The sequence below is a fragment of the Typopeltis vanoorti genome, chromosome 1, assembly GCF_054136105.1.
Source record: "Typopeltis vanoorti isolate ZY-2024b chromosome 1, IOZ_Tvanoo_1.0, whole genome shotgun sequence".
In the NCBI taxonomy this organism is placed as follows: Eukaryota; Metazoa; Arthropoda; class Arachnida; order Uropygi; family Thelyphonidae; genus Typopeltis; species Typopeltis vanoorti.
Genome location: NC_143549.1, coordinates 17,391,874 through 17,414,308, shown reverse-complemented (window position 1 = coordinate 17,414,308; position 22,435 = coordinate 17,391,874). Strand labels below are relative to the sequence as shown.

General features: G+C 34.0%; 1 protein-coding gene across 2 annotated transcripts in view; it reads right to left on the bottom strand.

Moving 5' to 3' along the window:
* Positions 1-21,504, bottom strand: part of LOC150109817 (kinesin-like protein KIF11) — a 575,645-nt gene extending 554,141 nt beyond the window's left edge. The window contains exons 1-2 of one of the 2 annotated variants that reach the window (XM_090396826.1): positions 21,369-21,504; positions 10,534-10,687 (exon numbers count right to left, since the gene is read on the bottom strand). In XM_090396826.1, the coding sequence (XP_090252952.1) occupies positions 10,534-10,687; positions 21,369-21,421 (207 nt within the window). In that variant the 5' untranslated portion in view covers positions 21,422-21,504. Of the gene's footprint in view, positions 1-10,533; positions 10,688-20,925; positions 21,043-21,368 lie in introns of those variants that run through there. The other variant, XM_090396834.1, reaches the window with a different exon arrangement.
* Positions 21,505-22,435: the final 931 nt, after the last annotated feature.

Here is a 22,435-nt window from a genome sequence, read left to right as displayed (position 1 = left end):
TCTAAGACAGTGGTTCATAACCTTTTCAAAGTCACAGAACACTTGATTATAAGAAAAATTTGGGGAACACCAAAAGCATTAAGTTCATAAAGCTAACAATAAAAATATGCATCAAGTTGCTTTTTATAAAAATGGAACTTACTTTAATGTGATACTTGAGCTTGTTGGCTTTTGCAGATTTCCACAATATCAGATCTAATAGGTGATACTAACATAGACAATGAGATGAGGATAGCTGTAAGTCTTTCACACTTTTCAGTTTTTATATTGATTAATATTGAGAAACAGAGCTCACACAAACATGTTGAAAACTGGAACAAAATTTTCAGTGCCCTTGTGTAGAGAGCTGGGTATTCGGCTTGGACAAAAATCCAGAATTCTTTAAGAGTTATTTCAGATTTCATTTTTAGAGTACAATTTGTTGACATAGGTAACTAATTGTTCTTCTTATAATGAAAATTCACAACTTGATATAATAAGTGTGCCAAATGGATTTTGTATCCAGTCATAACTGTATTTAAGGAAGGAAAGTAACTTTAAATCTTTTCTTCCAATATTGTTAAATTTTTACACATTAAAAGTAGTACCTATAAATGATATTCTATTCATTTAGAAGTCAATGTGCATAGCAGTCTTTAGTTATTAGAATAATCAATTAGACTCAGAATTGTGTAATGTGACATCTTTCACCGGCAGAACACTTGTGACCAGTTCACGGAACACAAGTGTTCCAGGGAACACCTGTTAAGAACCACTGCTCTAAGAGCACAAGCTGACTTATTTATCAGGAACTTTTGATATGGTTTTTGTTTTTCTCTTTCACTGCCTCTAACTTCTTGTGTCCATGATGGAGTTCTGATTTTTCTATTCTTACAACCTCACTACCTGCCTCTGGTTGAATCAATCTGTTTTCTTCAGGGCATGCCACTGAATCTCCCAGGTTTGGTTCCTGTTCTCAAACACCTTCATTTTTTCTTGAATGTTTGTGTATTTTAGTCTACAGTTCATATATAAGAGCTGCTCAACTTTAATTCACTTTAAAACTTTCTTACATGTTCTTTTCAATACGCAATTCAAATTTTATCCTGCTCAAGACTAAATGGTGATCATTTCCAATCCTCTGTACCCTCTAGTATCCTGCACCAGTGAGAAAACATCCATATCAACAAGAACATAGTGTTAGTAATAACCAGACCATGTCCTGAGAAGAAATCCAACAAGTATTTGCCATTACTCTTTTCTCCAAATTTTATCCATATATTTTTGAATGTGACAATCATCTCCTATTCGGCAATTTAGATCCCCAACAAGGACCAACTTTTCCATTTTCATTGTGTCAGTTGCTTTCTCTAAAGCCTTAAAAAATTCCTCTACTTCTCCTTGAGTAGAACCTTCTGTTGGACAATAGGCACAAATAAGTCTCATTGTCCATTTCCCCATTCTCATATTTGTACATATCACTACTTGAAACCACCTTCTATTTAAGAAGAAGATTCTTATTTTGTGTTGAATACCCTGGCTGCCTTTCCTTGATTGTCATTGCCAGAATATAACATTTTCTATTTATTGCTCAGAAAGATCACCAGTTTTGCTTTTTTTTTTGTTTTAGTTACCCCTATTATGTCAATCTGGTACTTATCCAATTCCTCACGTAGCTCCATTTCTTTGCCATTCAGGCTTCTTATATTGATAGTACCAATCTTGAACTCTGGCGATGTTGAGTTTGGGTAAGTTTTAGGATTTGTTCTAGTAGCTGACTTTCACTGTTTACCCTGGTTCCCTGGCAAAAACAAGAGGCCTTGTTTAACCAAGTGACACCCCAGCTGGCATGAAATTCTTCAAAATACATATTTCGGTGATTACACCACTTTTTTTATTATTCAGTTATACAATATACTGAAATAATAGTTCCTGAAAAGTTTCGAAAATCATAGGATTTACATCTTCAGGGGTAAATAGTATAACTTAAAGTTTAAACAAGAGAAATTAATAAATACAAATCATAACTGTCTGGCTATTCATAAACTCAAATAACAGAATGCAGATATAAAATGTTATTGACGTTGAACAATACTGGACGATGTCACGTGTTCTTGTTCATACAGTCAGAGCTCAGATTGAGCTAGATTTTTTTTATTAGAGCTGACCACACTTGATGGAGAATTAAACTTTAACAAATGATCTTTGTTTAACCTTAAACAAATGATCTCAAAAAAAGTGCCTCTCTGGATGGAAGAACTTAAAAAATTTGTAATCAAAACATCCTTTGATACCAAGAATCTATGGTGTTCCAAAGATCCACAAGACAGATATACCTTTAAGACCAATAGTAGATGGAAGAGATTCATTGACTTCCAACTTGGCAAAATACCTCAAACATGATCTTGCATTATATAGGAAAAACATCTTCCTTCATAAAAAATAGTACACTTTTCATAGAAAAAGTGTAAGATATACATATTGGTCCAACAGACATCTTAGCAAGTCTAGACATTATCAGCTTGTTTACAAACATCCCGAGACAAATTTTGAATCTCCTAGAAGACCTCTTCCCTCCAGACATCTTAGTTCTTAGTTTTTCATTGTATAAACAATACTTTTTTTTCACCTATCAAGACAGAACCTGGGAACAAAAAAGACTGGCCATGGGTTCATTATCACTGGTATTAGCAAACCTATTTATGGAAAAATTTGAAAACAATGCTCTTAAGAATAATTATAAAAAACCAAAAATATGGCTATGTTATGTAGACAATATTTTCATCATATGGAATGGAACAACAGATGAACTTATTAATTTCAAAGATTATCTCAACAATTTGCACAACACCATAAAATTCACTTTAGAACAAGAAAATAGAAAACTTCCTTTTCTAGATATTCTATTAGAAGTTAATGAAGAAAGTAAACTCTTCAGTATATAAGAAGCTGACAAACACAGGAAGATCTTTATATGCAGCCTCACACCACCATCCTTCACAAAAAATAAGCTTAATTAAAACTCTTAGCGAGAGAGCATATATCTTCAGCACACAAGATGTAATGAAGAACTAAAATACTTAACACACAAATCCTCTAACAGAATGGGTATGAAACAAAAACCATCAAGAGAATCCTTAAAATGCCTCCAACTAACAATACAATAAAACAGGATTACTAAAACGCAGTCTTGCTTCCTTATATCAAAAATATTATAGATAAGCTAGCCAAATTAATGAACAAACAACATAAAAGTAGTCTTCCTTCCTACGGAAAAAAATCTCAAGATTGCTACATCCACCAAAACCACCTCATCATCCTCTTAAAAAAAACCAGGAGTCTACAAAATCCATTGCTCTTGTAGGATTTGCTATGTAGGACAGACAGGAAGATCTGGAGAAATACACATGGCTGAACACCAGAGACATACAGTATAAAAGAGAATAAAAAAACAGGTCTTGCTTTCCATACCACTTCCACTGGACACTATGTACTCTGGCAAAAAATGACTATCATACATAGAAAACAACAGCTATATAAGAAAATTTAAAGAAGCTACTAATATGCTAAAAAACCCAATACAATAAAAATAAAGGTTTAATTCTCAGAATTAATTAAGAATAAATTAATTCTAAAAAAAAATCTACCTCAATCTGAGGTAGATTTTTTTTTTATTAGAGCTGACCACCTTGCACCAAATCAACTGGAAAAGCACCTGCTCTTTACACCACACAAAAACCTAGTATGAAAGGAAATTTAAGGAAGCCTGTGAAATCCTGATAAACCACCCAAATATCAACAAAGATGGCATGAAAATTCAAAGGATCTGGATGGGACACATTCAGCCTACCTAATATATAAGATCCAGCATAAGTCAGGACTCAAGCTAATCTTCAGCTAGTATTGGAAACCATTCCATACCAACTGGCAGAAAATTTACAAGTATAATCATGATGTTAATATATGTATATAGATAGACTTGTTACGCCCAATGTATTTCTATAACCAACAGATAACACTAATAATAAAGATACTGACCAACCACTGCAACAACTGTTGCAGCGGTTGGTCAGTATCTTTAACTGAACCAGTTTGATTGTAGTGTAGCTTGTTTTCTGTGTATAGTTGTATGCCCCAGAAGATGATCTTGAAATAAAGGTTGAAACGTCGAATGTAGGTTTTAGTTATATTAAACTAAAGTTTTTATTCAAACAAGGGAATAATAACCTCTATCTCTGGATGTCAATGTGTTCCTCAACAACCAAGTAATCCTATGTGCAATCTTGGACACCTTAGCGATGTGTCCTCTGAACTTCATCTCCTTATCTACCAACACCCCTAAGTCCTTAGCTTCAATCTCTTGGAGTACTGTTTGATCAATGTAGTACACAGTTGGTAATCTTTTAATCCCAAAATGCATAACTGTACACTTTTCCACATTGAACTGACATCCATTACCTTTTGCCCATTCTATCAGCTTATTTAAATCATCCTGCAAACTTTCAACATCAGCTTGATTTTTTTATTGCACTACCCAACTTTGTATCAGCAAATAACTGAATATCTCCCTTTAAGCCGTTTCCTATATCATTTATATACACAGAAAGTGTATATAAATACTCTGTATTTATATACAGAACCCTGAGGCACACCACTGGTCATTTACAGAACCCTGAGGCACACCAACTCAGATGTCATTCTATTATAAAAAGTTAATAGATTACAAAAGCAAGATCTACCTTTAACAAAACCAGGTTGGTCTCTATAGAGTATCATATCCTGATCCACCCATTCATGAATTTTGTCTTTAACCAACTTTTCTAATACTTTTACCACTACTCCTGAGATGGCAATTGGTCTGTAATTAACTACTGCAGTTTTAGATCCTCCCTTATGTAAAGGGACCACTTTGCCTAACTTCCACTCCTAGGGACATTCCAGAGTTCAAACTTAAGTTAAATATCGAAGTAAGAGGGGTTCACAATTCCTTTGTACATTCACGCAACACCCGAGCTGATATTCCATCTAAACTTGGAGCAGTGTTTGCATTTAAATTTTGCAATATATTAAATACCACTGATTTCTTAACTTCAATTCTCACATTAGTTATTGCTACAGGTACAGAGATATCCTCACTTGGTGATACTTTTCAAAAGTGATCACTCAGTAACTCGACTATTACATCTGATTTTGTCACCTCAATACCATTAGCACCCACTAAAGTTATCCTTCTGAAGTCATTCTTCCTTTTACTTGCCACATAGCAAAAGAACTCTTTGGGATTACCCTTGATCTCATTGGCTAGCTAGGGTCTTCTCATAATCTGATTTAGCTTTTCCTACTATGCTGGTAACCTTCCTAGCTTGAGCCTTTTACTGCTCATGGGTGTACTGATCACATTTCACCTTATACATTCTCCATAACATTTTCTTTTTTTGCAGATCAAGCTTGATGCTACTGCTCATCCATCTAACGCCTACCTTGTTTGTCTTCCTGACCATGGGGACACAATCTGATATTGCTTTCCTCAGATACCCGCTGATTTTATCCCATGCACTGCTAACATCTTTCCCCTGCAATATGTTCTGCCATGGGATGGTTGCAAGCTCACTCCGAAGCTTGTTATAATTGCCTAACCTGTAGTTCCATATATACCCCTTTTTAACAGAAAAATCCACAGATTTTGCAACCTCCCAAGTCAATACCACAGGATTGCTTTCACCAATTGAAAGTAACAAGGACACCTTATGCATATATCCTCTGAACCAATAACCAGGTCCAACACTCCTACACCACGTGTTCCTTCAGTTATGTGCTGTTTCAAGTAATTATCTCGTAGAAGATGTATGAACTCTATTTCCTTTTTGCTACATGATATTTCCTACTTTCAATTGATATCACCATAATTAAAATGATAGACATGTGAATTCAACATCTCCCCTGTACCTCCTAGCCTATAGTAGCATCCAACTGTATATTTGGTTGCATTGGTCACTATTTCACACCAAAAGCCTCAAATGAACTCATTCACATGTGTATCATCTTGATATACTACTTTCTTTGGCTGCAACACATTAGCTATCATCAACAGTACTCTCCCTGTTCTATCTTCTCTATCCTCCCTGAAAATACTGTACTCATCACATTCAATCCTAGTGACCACATCTGCTGACAAGTTTCACTAATGCCTAAAACTTTTGGTGGGATTGCACTGACTAATACCAAAAATTCTCTTATTTCAAATGTTTCTTGCATTTTTATACAAAAATTGCAGATTCTCTCTAGTTCATGTACCGGCTTTAGAACTGATATACAAGCGAATAATTTCAGTAGTCCCATGCCGATTTTTATCCCCTCTCTTCTGCAAAAGTATATTTATTGATCCTTATTCTGCAAATAAGGATCAATAAATATACAATCAGTGCTAAAGTTTCTCTCTCTTACACTCAACCTTTTCAATATTAGTTTCCCTGCCCAATTACTTCAATTTGTTCAGAAAACAGTAACTTCTTCAATCACTTATGTCCTTCCATGTTCAGATGCAGCCCATCTCTAGCATACAACTGTCTTTTTCCTTCAAAAACACTCCAGACATCAACAAATTCCAGACCTCTTTTTTTGCACATTCTTGCAATCATATCATTCATTACCACTGCTCGTCTACTTCACTCATAATTGTCAAAACGAGGCAGCACACACACTATCCTCCCATTGACACTTTTCCTCTTCACAATATCTAACAATGTTCTTAAATCTTTTGCTACCTGATTTATACCACCACTCAGGTCATTTGTACCCACCATAACTATCATCTTGTCTGCATCATGCCTGCTATTGCTAAAGCCACTCTTTCTATTGTCCCACCAGCCAAGCACTTCTCAGGCATACTGCTCTCCATACCATTAATCATAGAATCACCATATATCTTACCACTCTTAACTTCATTCAAGTCCACACAAGCATTCTTTCATGGACTCATTTTCTATGCTATTCAGCATGACTCTGCCAGTTTCATTATTCAATGTTCTTTTACTTACCCCAACTCTTTTAGTTAAATACCATCTACTTCAACTGCCTTTTATAAATTTCTGTACTACTGATTTCACTCCTCTTGAATGTTTCTTACCACCATGCTGTCACTGCTTGATACAAACACTGTATCAAGTAACATGTTAGGAATATCTTTCTCTTCAGTTTTTATGCTGCAGGTATTATCTCTGGTGCCTTTTACAGTACTCTTTACTTCATTTCTAAGATTTTTTTTTTTAATAATCTGTAGAATATTTTGCCACCTTTATAATATTTTTTATATAAAGAAACCACAAAGCTCTTCAATTCCATTAGTTTAATATTTGAAGTCCAATCTTATCCCAACGAATACCAAAACTGGTTTGTAGTAAACCACCAATGAAGCTTTTTTTTTTTTTTTTTAAACCAAAAGATGTTCAAACATGGAACATCACTACATAATGAGCAATTAATATCATCAATACCTTTGGGACAACAGCCTTTTGAATAATAGTAGGCTATACATGGCAAGATCACATTCCTAATACTGTTATTCCTGAAAAAAAGTGAGCAAAGACCCCTAATAGAAACATTTAAAAAAAATAAATAATTTCAGATGAGATTGTTGGGACAGCAACTTAAACACCTAACTTCACCTACGTTCAGTGCTCTTGCTTCCTACTGGCCAACTAATGGACACAGTAAAACCAGGAAAATACTTTTGGCAATATATAAACAAACTTTTTGAAGGTGAGGCTCATGAACCAACTGACATTTGCCATTTAGTACAAAACATCAAAATGGTTCACTTTCATATAAGAGACTATCGCTATAAGATTTTTGTCATATATATGCAGAAGTATAACTATTTCCCTATTCACACATGAATAAGTTGCATTCTTCCCAAATGAAAGTAAATATGTTGAAAAGAATAGTAGGTAAAAGTATTATTGAAAACCAAGTTAGAATAAATAATACCTTTTCCAAGAAAGTGAAAATAAGACTGACTCCCTCAATGCAGCATTTTGAGCTCACTCCTTTTTTTCCATCTACTTAGACTTATATAAAAATATATGTAAAGAGACAAAGCTCATAACAATTTAGAAACAGCAGGTCACTTAAAGCCATTGAAAGTTTATCCATATACCAAAAACCAAAAAATCAAAATTAACCCTACTAAATAGAAATTTGTGTATTTACCATTAATAACCACCTCAGAAAGTGGAAACCAAAGATTAAACTAAACAGTCAACTAATTGCATTTAATGTAAACACAAAATACCTTTGAGTTACTCTATCACTAAGCTTCAATAAACATAACAATGTTGCAGTCAGAGCCAAAAACAGACTAAATATCATGAAAAGTATCTGAGGTAAGGAGTGGGATGCTGAAGTTAAAACCTTAACTCTCATACACCTCTATTATCTGACCCATAATGGAATATGCATCGCCCATCTGGATGGGGACATCACAAACCAGTTTAGATAAGCTTATAAAAATTCGGAAAAATGCAGCTAGAATCATGTGAACTAAGGAATACAACTCCTGGAAAAATAGCAGAATTCAAATCCAACTTTGTTCTTTTAAAAATTAGGTGGCAAGAAAATCTTACCAAATTTGGGGAAAAAAGAGCCAATCTTACACATCATAAAACAAGTGAACTTTTTAAAAAAGTGGCAACCAACAAACAGAATAAAAAATTAACAATGCATAAAATCATAGAAAATAAAATTCCTTTGGATTGTCCAAATCAAATAGCCAACTACACAGCATTTCCTTTAAATCAAGACAGGAAAAATAGTTATTAATTTTGAAATAGGGAAACATGAGAAAAAAAGGATAGAAAACCCTGAAATCTTGATATTAGCTATTTCAAATATAATGGAAACATGATCTGACTCAAAGATCTACACAGACAGCTCCAAAAATCCAAATAGCAATTCTGGGAGTGGCATACTTATCTATGGCTCTCAAAATATAGAACTAAAAACAACAGTATAGGATGAAACTCATACCATGCAGAATTAATAGTCATTAGCATAGCACTGCAACATTTAGATAAACAAAACTCAAAAGAATTTATATTTTTCACAGGTTCCTTACCAGCCCTTCAAGCTATTAAGAACTGCTACACTAGCCATCAAGAAATACTTAGAGACAAAGCAAAAAACAAACTACATAAGGATTCTGGAATAATTTTCCAATGGATTCTATGCCATGTGGGATTAAAGGGAAATGAAACTGCAGATGAAGTAGCAAAAATGGCTACAACATCAAGTGATACCACAGATTGATCTTTTTAAAACTACTCAAAAAGAAAACAAGAATGATTCTCCAGAACATGACTCACCACTGGTATTCCGTAGCAAAACTAGGAACTATCATCAACTCCACGTTTAATCGCTGTGCCACTACCATGATCTCTCGCATCAAGACCAATCAAGTTTAGCAATGGCATAAGTCTTCCCATCTGCAAAATTTGCAACATCGAGGAAGCATCACCACTCACTGCATTTACTAAATTGCATGAATATTTCTAAAGTGAACTTTAGAACAACCCAGAAAAGATGCTATGTAAAATAAATGAATTTGACCTCTGATCTGGTGTAATAATACCATGGGATAATATTGAAAACAATAGTGTGCAAGTCAATATTATTTGTCCACTATTTTTTTATTTATACCATTTCTATTTCTGAACAGGAGTTATTTGCATACAAATTATATGAGGAGACCATATATTTCCAACCTACTCTTTTTTGTAAATTAAAGATACCAAGAAATTATATATTTGGTTTAATCCTTTATCCAAGTGTAAGCAAACAAAGTATGTACCTAAAAAAACTTGGTAAAGTTGGTATGACTTTACATCACTTGCCTTAGTATCCCATAATGCAAAGCACATCTCCCTGCAGACATATATAATGTTATGCATTATGGGAAAGGTCACTACCCAGACCAGTTTCAACATTTGTTGAGGTCTCAGTGGGAGTCAGACCCAGAGGTGATACCAACGTTGAAGTCATATTTTCATATATGAGTTGCCAAAAGGTGTCACATTATAATACTCTGGATTATAGTATGAGAGATGGTGCAAACTTTGTTCGCTTACACTTTGATAAAGGATTAAACCAAGTATATAATTTCTTGTTATCTTTAATTTATAGTATAACCAAGTGAAAAAACTTTCAAATACTCTGTATTTAGTCGATTTCTGCACTTTTCATCCAGGCTATTTTTTTTAATTCCAAAATCTCTTCTGTATGGCTCATTTTTATTGTCTATTCTTTTACTGAGAAAAATTGTTTATAGTTGTACTTCATTATTATCATGTTAATAAAAGTAATGAATCTAAAAAAAGTTAATATTTCTACAATATACAGCCACACTACTGAGCATCTGAATGTTAATAACCACTGTGCAGATTGTTTTAGATAGCAATGCTTTTCATTGCCTTAAAATGTATTCTAGTTAGGTATGTGTGGTTGAATGAGAGAGCATACAATGAAAATAAAGTATACATAACAAAACAAATTAGAACTTACTTGCTTTGTATTGGGTTCAAAAACTTTGTCAAACGAGTATGCCTTATTAAATACTCTATCTGTAATTTTCTCTTTCACGAGTATTTCGTTTCTTTCTGGAATGACATCCACAACTGAAGGTGAGCACTGTTTTCTTTCCAGTGAATTAAGAGGCCTAAAGCAAATAAGATTAACCAGAAATCATTATATGGTCTTGATGGCATTTCATAAATATTAAAAAAATTTAAAGTATTTCAGGCATTTCCTTTAGCAACATTATCTTCAAGAAAAACATCAAATTCCTGCCATGTACCCTCAAGGTGTATACAGGATATGATACTACTACATGAAAAAATTACATCATTACTAACTTCCTATCTACAATTTGCCTCCAAATCAGTCTGTTACTTGTCAAGACTCCAACATTATCAGATCTTATATTTCTATCATCTAAGGCACTTTGTACCGTATCAATCCACCTATATCTTGGTCTTCCTCTGGGTCATTTTGCTACCAACCTGGCAGAGAACACTTGTTTTGCTAATCTTTCCTCTTCCATTCTATTTAAGTGACCATACCACCTGAGATTAGCTCTGCTAATGCATTCCTGGATGCTGACAATGTCAAATTCTTTCCTAATATCCTCATTTTTAATATGATATTGCCATTGATGCCATCTGTTCACACCTCTAATCTTTCTCAGGACTCTCATATCTGCAGTCTCTAGTCTTTGGTCAAGTGTTTTACTTCTGACCCAGCTCTCAGATCCATAAGTTAAAACTGGTTTGAACACCGTCTTGTATACAGCTAATTTAGTGTTCTGACTAATTTCTCTTATTCCATATGAATTTATTCAATTGACTTCCCACCATACCAGCTTTGCTGATTCTGTTGTCTATTTCTATATTTAATTTACCATCTTCAGTAAAAATCGTGCCTAAGTAGCTGAAACGTTTTACTTGTTCCACAGGTTCTCCATTCACAACACAGTTGACATTTTCAATGATTCTGCCTATTTTCATTGTCTTCGTCTTTTTATTGCTGACCGTCATACCATATCTATTACAACAGCTGTTCAATTTAGTCAGAGAATCTTGCAGACTTGTAGTGGATTTATTTAGAAGTATAACATCATCCGCATAAAGCAAAGAGCTGACATTAACATCTCCAATTTTGATATCAGGTTTAATACCACTTTCCTTCATAATGTGATCCATATAGATAATGAATAACAGAGGGGATAATGTACATCATTGTCTCACACCAGATTTAACATTAAACCATCTTCCTGTACTTCCTTCAATTCTAACTGCTGACTTACAACTCAAATAAAGACTAATCATGAAAAAAACATTGAATTTAAAAAAATAAATTAATTCCTAATCTGTTTTTCCTTTTTTTACATCCTGTTTTATAGGTAGGTTAACCATTAAATTATCATGTGGATGAAATATATCAGCCATCTTCAACTTCATATCATTTCAATGGAATATAAATTAAATTTCTGATACACACCCAAAGGATATTATGATAGTACTACACCAAAAAGTTAGATTGTTACTAACCCCCAACCATTTTCCACCACATTAATGTGTTACCTACCAAGATTCACCTAGACCTTGGTCTTCTGGATATTTTTCCTGTTCTGGCAAGAGGAACAAAAAACCTTTGTGATCTTTGCTACCCTTTAAAGATTAAGTGACCATATTACATGAGGTTAGCTCTGGTAACACATTACTGAATGCTAACAATATCAAGTTCTTTCCTAATATCTTCATTTCTAATATAATACTGCCATTTATGACACCTGTTCCCTTTCCCCTAATCTTTCTCAGAACTAATATCTCTGGTAGTCAGTCCTTGATCACATTTTTATTTCTAACTCAGCTCTCACATTCTAGGCATTAGTGGCATTGATAGCCTTAGTCAATCCAGTGATTGATAATATCAGTGAAACATGGTTGACAGAAGATTATATACTATCAGGAATAGGAACAACATGGTACAGTATTTTGGCAGGATAAAAACAGCAAATGCAATGGTGGAGTACTGTTTATAAGTACTGTCCTCTCAGAGTAAAGGATTTATAGGGAAATGATGCTAATGGTTTTGAGAATATATGGTGTTAAGTGGAGATGGGCAGGAAAGTATATTTAGTGGGATGTTGCTATAGACCAGGAATACAGAGTTTGAGGAGTAGGAAATATTTATGCAGCTGAGTTTAGCAAGTACAAAATGAGTGATCATTATGGAAGATTCTAACTACAGCAATATAACTGAGAAAAGGAAATAGCATGTAGTTTATTCATATGGGGATTCCCCCATTCCTTGATTGTCCCTTAGGAATGATTGAGCCCTCCTTGTTGAGGGATTACGAATTTTATGACTGTAAATCTGTGTTCACGAGCCAGTTTGCCTGTTCTGAGGGACGAAAAACCAGAGTTTCTGGGTGAAACCCTTTACCTCTGTATGAGACCAGCTAACTCACCTTTAGTAAAGAGACCAGATAAAAGTTCTACACATCCAACAGGAATCAAACCCAGGTCTTTCTGAGCAAAGAGCTTCAACTATACTGACTAAGCTATAGAGGCTCTTAGCATCTAGTAGAAAGGGAATGGAATTTCTGGAATTCTTGAGAAACAAATGCTCTAGGCAACATGCAGTAGAAACAAGAAGCTCTAGAGTTTTAGATTTGTCATATCAGAAGACCTGATTATAACTGAAATGTCATCTACCCGAGTTGGAGAGTGACGATGTTGGTCTTGATTGGATGTGTAGACATGGAGTATCAAAGAAAAAGGAATTTATGTAGAATTATAAGGCAGGTGATTATAATAATCTTAGAGATCAGCCTGGGGAAATCTCATGAAGAAATTGGAAGATTGCAATATCAGTACATGGGAACTGGTAAAGAAATATTAACAATGGCAAGTTTTATATACCTCAAATGAAAAAGATAAGATTTAGTATAAAGTTGGATGACTGATGATAAGGAAGACATAGCAAGGAAGGCAAAACTTGAATCCTTTCTTTCAGAAACAGTGATCAGAATACATTATGGAGACAACTACTTCAGTGTTAGAGCAAAACCTTAAGGTCATATGTAAGGTCAGGCCAATAATTATAAAAGTTGGTCAGTAACTTTAGCAAACCATGTAGATTATAGTGCAGCTTGTTTCTCTCTCTGTGTGTGTGTGTGTGTGTGTGTGTGTGTGTGTGTGTGTGTGCACACACACACACACACATACACTCCAGATGACCTTGATATGAAGGTCGAAACATCGCGTGTTTATTTTGGTTTATATTAAACCAAAGTTTTGCTCTAACACGGTAGTTGTCTCCATAATGCAAAACTTGAATATAAGAGATTAGTGCTCAGATCAAGGAAATCTGTAATCTTACAAATACTAAGTTCTCCAAACATCAGTAAGGCAATGGGACTGTTTAGGATTGCACCATGTCTGAAAATAACGTGTTAAGGAATTGACATTAACTTGGCTTTTTACTGAGAGCATGGAAAGGTTACTAAGGAGTGAAAGGAGGGTAAGATAGCTCCATTGCAAAATTGTGGTGGTAGAATGGAAGTATCAAACTATAAGTCAATCTATATTTCCCCTGTAGTTAAGAATTTGGAGAAATTAGTAAAATCATACAACATTGGGCAGATGATGATAATGTTATTTATGAGAATCGGCATGGATTAGTTAAGCACTTATTTTAATAATCTAATTGCTTTTCATAATAAGTAAAAAAGAGCAGTTGATGAGGGAAAGACATGTTGCTTTTTTTTTGTGTTTTTCTGGATTTTACAAAGATATTTGACAGCATGCCACATAAGATGATAAAGTTACAGCATATGGGATTGGATAGCAGGTTATGGAATTGACTGTCTAACAGATACCAGATTTGTGAACAAGGAAGCAGAAGGTTATGAGTGGGTTCCCTCAGTAGTGGGACCCTTATTGTTTAACCTTTATATCAATGACTGTCCATAGATTGCAGGGAGATATTCAATTGCTTGCAGACTATGTGAAGATATATTAGTAACAGTGCCAATGTGGTAGTCCTTCAGGAAGATTTGAATAAGCTGAACAGATGGACAATGAATGGTACCATCAGTTTTTTTTATTCGATTTTTTTTTATGTTTTTATTTGTGTGTGGTTTGGTTCGTACCCACGAAATGTTATTATAAACCTATACTATACAAAATGTACTATAGTTCGCCCACTGTTTGTAGATCTCTCCTTGGCATTTTGCCAAGAATAGCAGATTCATGCTGAAGGGGAGAAAGAAATGAAGGATGTACGAATTGATCGCCAACATGCGAAATCACGTGCTTTCTTGTCTGTCGCTGTACTAGTACTAGCTTGATTTTTGTTGTCGCTTTTTTGCATTTTTTTTTATTATTAATTTGTATGATGGATCCAGTATAGAAAACAAGTTCTGTTGTTTAACAACAGAACTTGTTGACTGTAGTTTTAGTTCTTGCAAAAGAATATTGAATAATGTACTGACGTTCTGCAAAAAAGAATCTTCTCCTTGTTCCCCCTTCTCAAGTCATAAAACATGCAAGTTCAATTGCAGGCGTATCAGGGTCAATCGTTAAAAGAATTCGTAGGGGATCAAAGGTGAAGGTAAGCCAAAATTTAAATCTCCTAAAAAAAGCACCAGAAGAAAGAAAACCATCGAAAACATAGCTTTGAATGATTTTGATGTAGATGTTATAAGAAGAACTATTCACGAATTTTACATGGTCAAGAAAAGAGTGCCAACTGTTCCGAAATTGATTCCTATGCATAAAGAAAAAATTATTTTTCCTTAGAAAAGAGAAACTTGAAGGAAAATACTTCATGAAATCTGATTGTTTTAAAAAGTCCCAGAATAAAAGGAAACTTATCATGGAGCGAAGTGACATTGTTTTATCTAGAACGCAGCATTTGAGAGCAATAAGACGTTTCAGGGAGGAGAAAAGACAAATTGTGTATCTCGATGAAACTTGGATTGATAGTAATTTAACTTATGGAAAATGTTAGCAGTCTAAAGAAGAATGTGGAGTGCTACAAACTGGAAATTGCCTCGCAGCACATAATTTTGCGTGCAGGTGGAGAAATGTCTTTTTTTTTTACCGAATTCAAACTTACTATACAAAGTCAATCACCATAAGCAAATGAATTCTACGATCTTCGAAAAGTGAGCAAAAGAAAAACTGATTCCAAACCTTCCTAAAAATGCTGTTATAATTGATAACGCTTCATATCACTATTCGATTAAACAAAGTTCCAAATTGGTCTAATAAAAAGCAAGTTCTTATGGATTGGCTCTCTACAAATAACATTTCTCATTCCCCAGATATGCTTAATTCAGAAAAATTGAATTGCGAATTGCTTAATTTGGTCAAAAGAAACTCCCACAACTAAACTATTTAAATTTGACACAATGCTCAAAGATCATTGATTTCTAGCTTTGAGGCTACCACCATATCATTGTGATAGTGATGCTATAGAGTATGTTTGGGCAGAAGTGAAAAGTTTCATTCGCCATCGCAACATAACTAGAGATATTGATATGTTGAAACTTTAAGCTTTCAGAACAGGCGACTGAAAGTATTACAGTTCAAAACTGGGGAAAATATCTTTCGTGTTACCTCATTGGAAAATATGTATTAGGACAGAGATGGAATTATCGAAGAATTATGCAAACCTTTGGTGATCAGTTTAAGTGAAAGATGGCGATTCGGACACTGATTCAGATGACTATGAAGATTAAAAGGATTTGATAATGGTATTTTTTTCCAACCTTTTTTTTTTTGCATGGGTTTGTTAAAAGAGTCACAACAAGTCATAAATAATTAATTGGTTTAGGACATTAAAGTGTCTCAGTTCTCTCAACTATAAGTTTAGAATATCTAAGTTCATTTGAAAAAAAAAAATTTGTTTTTCATTATAATTATTTTTATTTTATAGAAAACTTTCTTAAAAATAAACTTAAATTTTTGTTTTATGCTATCCTTTTTTTAATTTTGTTAATACTCTATGTACATTTTTCCAACTGTTATACAAGCAAAATAGTTACACTTTAAAAACTACAATGTTTGTAAAAGAAAAGCTAAATTTTCCGACCTGTAATAATAAACAAACATCCCAGAAGACAGATTGATTACCCTATTATCGGAATGGACTCTTTTTCTGACATGCGCAGAAGTGTCGAGGGACCTCTAATCAGTGGGCAAACTATAGTACATTTTGTATAGTAGGTGGACTAAAGATGTATTTTTTTTTTCCTGTCATCAATTTTATACATTTTTTGCTATTTTGTTATTTCTATATAGTGCAGAAACCCTGCTCTAGAAACCAAACATGGAATTTTTTTCAAACCACTTCAGTCTCCAATAACTGGAGCAGTGGTCGCACACTAAGCAAAATTCATCTCTCAGCTAAAGAATCACAAACATCTATGCCCACAGGATTAGAATCCACAATCTGTTGACTGGATATGCTAACTACTCAACCAGCCAACTTAACCACCTAACTTCTGTTAGATTAAACTAAATGTGAAGTCCTGCCATTTGGAATCCATTGATGGGAAGCTGCATAATGGTGAAGGATACAAGAGACCTTGGAGTAATGACTGTCAGCCATTTGAAGTTTAGGGTACATACTGCAGAGTGGTGAAGATAACCCAGAGGCGTGCTGTAATAATCTGGTAACCTTTTACAACAAAGAAAAAAGAGCAATGGATGGCAAAAAGGAGTACATCATCTTTTTTTCTTTTTTTTTTTTATAAGGCATTTAACAGGGTGCCACATGATAAGTTGAAACATGAATATCACATTAGTGATTGGTTCTCTGGTAGATATCAGTTGTATGTGGAGGAGCAATATTAGGAAGTAGGAGGTTAACAAGCAGAGTTCCACAGGGTTCAGTACTAGGACCATTGCAGTCAAATCTTTTTTGTTAATGTTAATGTTATATTGGAATAGAACCACAGCAAGATGCTCAGTTGTTTGCAGATGTGAAGTTTGAGAGGTATAGTAATAGTGATGATGTTCAGGCTCTTAAAGAGAATTTGAATAAGCTGGAAAGGTGAACAAATGAATGGGGATGCCAGTTTAATGCAACTAAATGTAAGGTTTTAAAATTTGGGAAGCATAGATAGGATGCTTCATACTCACTTGGTGGGGTTATACTGGAAGGAAATAAAAGGGATCTTGGGGTGAATGTGGATAGAGATTTGAAGTTCAGAGGAAATATTTCAAAGGTTGTGCAGACATCTCAGAGAATTTCTACAATGATATTGATCATCACAACAGATAAGTGTGGCCCTCTCATTGTATCAAGCTCTATCAGACCACACTTGGATTTGTGCTCAGATCAGGTCACCAAGATTTGAAAAGAATGAAGTAACCTTGATGATATAGAGACATAAAAATGATATCAGGACTGTATCGTGTGAATTATGAGGACAGACTAAGGGCAGACAAAAGGGAAGAGTTGATCGAAACATTTAAGCCTTAATTTCCTCACTATTAAAGTTTAATAGTGAGGAAATTTTTTATATGGCAGAACAAGGGAAAGTAGCAAGTACAGAGGGTCATCCCTGAAAGATGCAAAAGAAATTAAAAGGGTGAAAGTAATTTTTTTCATTGAATAGTAGGATAATGGAATGCACTGTTTGAGAGTGTGGTAATGTTCAAAGAGTTTAAGGAGTATTAGGTTCTGAGTTGACCTCCCACAATGAGTCTTGTGACTATGAAGGTCGAGAAAATAAGAATAAGATAGAAATTAGCCAAAACACCACACTAGCAATATATGAAAGAATTCAAACCAGTTTTGAGTACTAGATCTCAGAGTTGAGTTAGAAAGAAAGCACTTGATCAAAGATGAACACAAGTGTGTTCTGAGAAAAATTAGTGGTCTCAACAGATGGCATCAATTCATCATTACAAACCATGGGCTCACTGCCCGTTGATATCTGATGTCTGTTTCACTATCTTCTTCCACCTTTCGTTGTCCGGTGCACAGTGTTGCAGTTTTTGTACACCCATTCCACACCAGTCTTTTATATCGTCTATCCATTCTCTGTATGGTCTACCTTTTCTCTTTAAACCATCCAAAATACCAAACAAATGTCTATCTTCCGGTCCTCACTCATTCTACAGATGTGTCCAAATAATTGCAGCTTATGTTTTATAATCTTCTGCATTAGATTCTGTTTCGGTTGTATCTTCTGATAGAGCTCTTCATTGGTGATTTTCTGTACCCATCCTATTCTTAGAATCTTCCTGTAACAAGTTGTTTCAAATGCCAAAATTATTTTTCTTGATTATTTATAACCCACGTTTCAGATCCATACAGTATACCGCTGAAGATGCATGTTTCCAGTACTCTTAGTTTTGTTTGCAGACTGATCATTTTACTTTTCCAGATGTTATCCATGGCCTTCAGATTTGTTTTTCCCTTTGCAATCCTGATTTTTATTTCTTTTTTACAGTCCAAGTCATATGTCAGTTTACCTCCCAAATATGTGAATTGTTCTACATTTTCTATATCAGTTCCATCCACTTGTATCTTTTGTTTCATGTTCTTCTCGCCAAATACCATTGTCTTTGTTTTTCCAAGTTCATAACAAGTCCAAATCTCTTCCCTTCCTCATTTAACAGTTCCAGTGTATTTTGTAGTTCTCTTTCGTCTTCTTCAATAATAACAATGTCATCTGCAAATCTCGGATTGTTAATTCTCATTCCGTGTACAGATATTCCTTTGGCATCTTCCTTCAATTTGTCAATTGCTCTTTCTAAATGTGCGATGAAAATGCTTGGTGATATTGGGTCTCCATGTCTAGTACCTCTGCTTGTTTTAAACCATTTCCCCAAATCATCACCTATTCTAACTGCATTCTGATAAACATCTTTTAATATAGCTATTAGTTTTTTATATCAATTCCAGAACTGCTAATGTCACTTTCTGGTCAACACTGTCAAATGCTTTCTGAAAATCAACAAAGCAAATACATATGTTTTTGTTTTTTCTCCTAGCTTTCTCTGTTATTAAACTCATTGTCAAAATCAAAGCACTTGATCAAAGATAAACACAAGTGTGTGTGTTCCGAGAAAAATTAATGGTCTGAAATGATGGCATCAACTGCAGAATCATTAAAAATGAATCTGTCAAGATGGATGTTGACATTACTGGCATTCAAGAATGTGTGAATAGAACTAATCGAAGGTCATGTGGTCGCTTAAGAGAAAGGGAGAAGAACGGTTAGAAAGATGTGCAATGGTAAGAAAAAGACAAAAATCTAGTGAATTGATTCATCAGAAGCACCTTAAAATGAATGAAATGTTAGCTATAACAATACTGGAGTGCTAACAAGCAATTTGTAGGAAAATTGTTAATAGATTAATAATCATGTAAACTGAATTGTACACTGCTATTATAGTAGCCTGAACATCCCATGAGGGTACATTTCAAGAAATTGATGAACTAACGATCTGCATCTATTTCTACTTCTTTCCTAACTTGAACACCTAGGACAAGACTTGCTACTTTTTTTTCATTCTTTATAAAGTATTCTTTATAAAGTAGTCTATTACATGATCTGTTCTCTTGCACATCATGCATATTTTGATGTTTACAGAATGTATTCATTATTTTTAAGTTATTATATAATCTAGTCATTTTCTATTTCTGTTTACTGTTAATTCTCTGAATTTTTCTAAAATATTAATTTTTGACATTCCTATTCTGGCAAGATCTCCAGCTATAATTATCTTATGTGTGTTATTTTTCTCATAAGTTTCTTGTAACTGTAAAATCTCATCATTTTCTTCTTTGGGGGCATTCCAACAATTTGCTTCATTTAATTTTAATCATACTCCTAATATTTTTTTTATTCTAATATAATAGATTATTTTTGCTTAAGTTAGTCAGGAGAATTAATCAGAGAGATGTGAAATGGATGTCTAACGCCTTGATGAATAACATCAAATGTTAAAGCCTATATGCCAGCCTGGCCGGCCGAGTAGTTAGCGTGTTCGCTCTCCAGTCAAGAGGCTGCGGGTTTGAATCCAGCCATGGATGTTTGCGATTGTCTGTGGAAATACTAGTGGTGGTCGGTGGCAGATGGCATTGGCGTAGTTGCAGTCAGTTGGTGGATTGCGAGTGGTGGAAGCAGAGTTGTAGAGTAGATGTGCTCCCTCGATGAGTCTTTGGATTCCTTGGAGATGTCACAACCTAAATGAAGGCAACACAGAGTCAAAAAAGAAGAGTTAATTATGATTTTCCCAATGATGAATATTTGGCTTGGCTTATTTTGTAACGTCGAATGTGAAATGTAGAAAAATGTAAGATGTGAAAAAAAATCATGTATCAGTATAATTTATTTTACCTAACAATATTGCTGGTTTTATATACCTGCTCAAATAGCAATCCACTAAACCATATTATTATTATTCGTGACACCTCCAAGGAGTAGGGAAGGACACCTCCCGCGATAAGTATACTCTACATGAATTTCCCATTTTCACACTGATATATTACTGTTTCATTATGAGCTCCAGGCATCCATGAAGATATCTGAATAACTAGCTTAACAACTTTAACAAACTAACTTAACAAAAGGCGTAGTGAAGTAATTAATTCTTCTTAATTATTAAAAATGAATCTTAATACAATTTAAAAAAATTCACACAAAACTTCCCAATTAAAAGCGATGCACAACTCTTCAAATCCTGTATAATTATCAAAATATGAAATGATTATTTTCAGAAATTCATCACCCAAGTGAAATAATAAAAATAAGCACTATCAACACCTGAAATGCATGTATATGATTAGAAAAAATTTAATATTCGCACCTGCAACGCACGTATACTCCGATATTCTCATAGAAATCTCCTTTCTTAGACATATTTCGACTACATTCAAGTAACTACGAGCAGAAATCAAAATACACACAACTTTCTCACAAAAATGTAAACATTCAGAATAACCTTCGTTTTATATTACCGCCTTTACAGAATTGTTACAACAGTAGCCAATCAACAGATCAGAAATATTTTAAGACACCGTCCACAAAATAAGCTTAAAATAAAATTCGCAGAACAACTGAAAACTACATAATAGTTTATACAATTTAATAGAAGTAAAAGATGAAAATTAAATATTTCGATCGAAGTTTCTTAAATTATCATCCGAAATAACAAATGAATAACTGAAAATTTAAAAATAAAATGTAAGCCATGGAGAATGGTATAATTTATTACTATGGTCTCAAGAATAAAAGTTGTTTTTTGCTATGTGTAGTATAGAAATGACAGAGGCACTACACGAGCCAGGCACAAAGAATTTTATAATAATGCCAGCTGGAATAAAGATGTTGAAAAACAATTGAATTATTATTATTATTATTATTATTATTATTATTATTATTATTATTATTATTATTATTATTATTATTATTATTATTATTATTATTATTATTATTATTATTATTATTATTATTATTATTATTATTATTATTATTATTATTATTATTATTATTATTATTATTAAGGAGACCACGACAACACCCCAATATACTTGTCTGAATACCTTACTCCACACCATCAGAAAATATTCTACCAAGCAAGGAAAGTAAAAACAGAAAACCATTACCAGTTTATATGGATAAGAGACAGCAAAATATTCCTTAGAAAGACACAAGACTCAAAACCAATCGAAATAAAATCCGTAGATGACCTCGACAGGCTGTCACATTGAAAGGAATATTGACAACTCGTAAAGAAGGACCAGCACCCCAACCAACATGAATGCACACCATCAAGCAGACGTAATCACCCCGGAACATGATAATTGCCACATTCTGAAATCAATATCAGAATGGAAACAACTGACAATCCCCAAAAAGGACTATCTATTATCT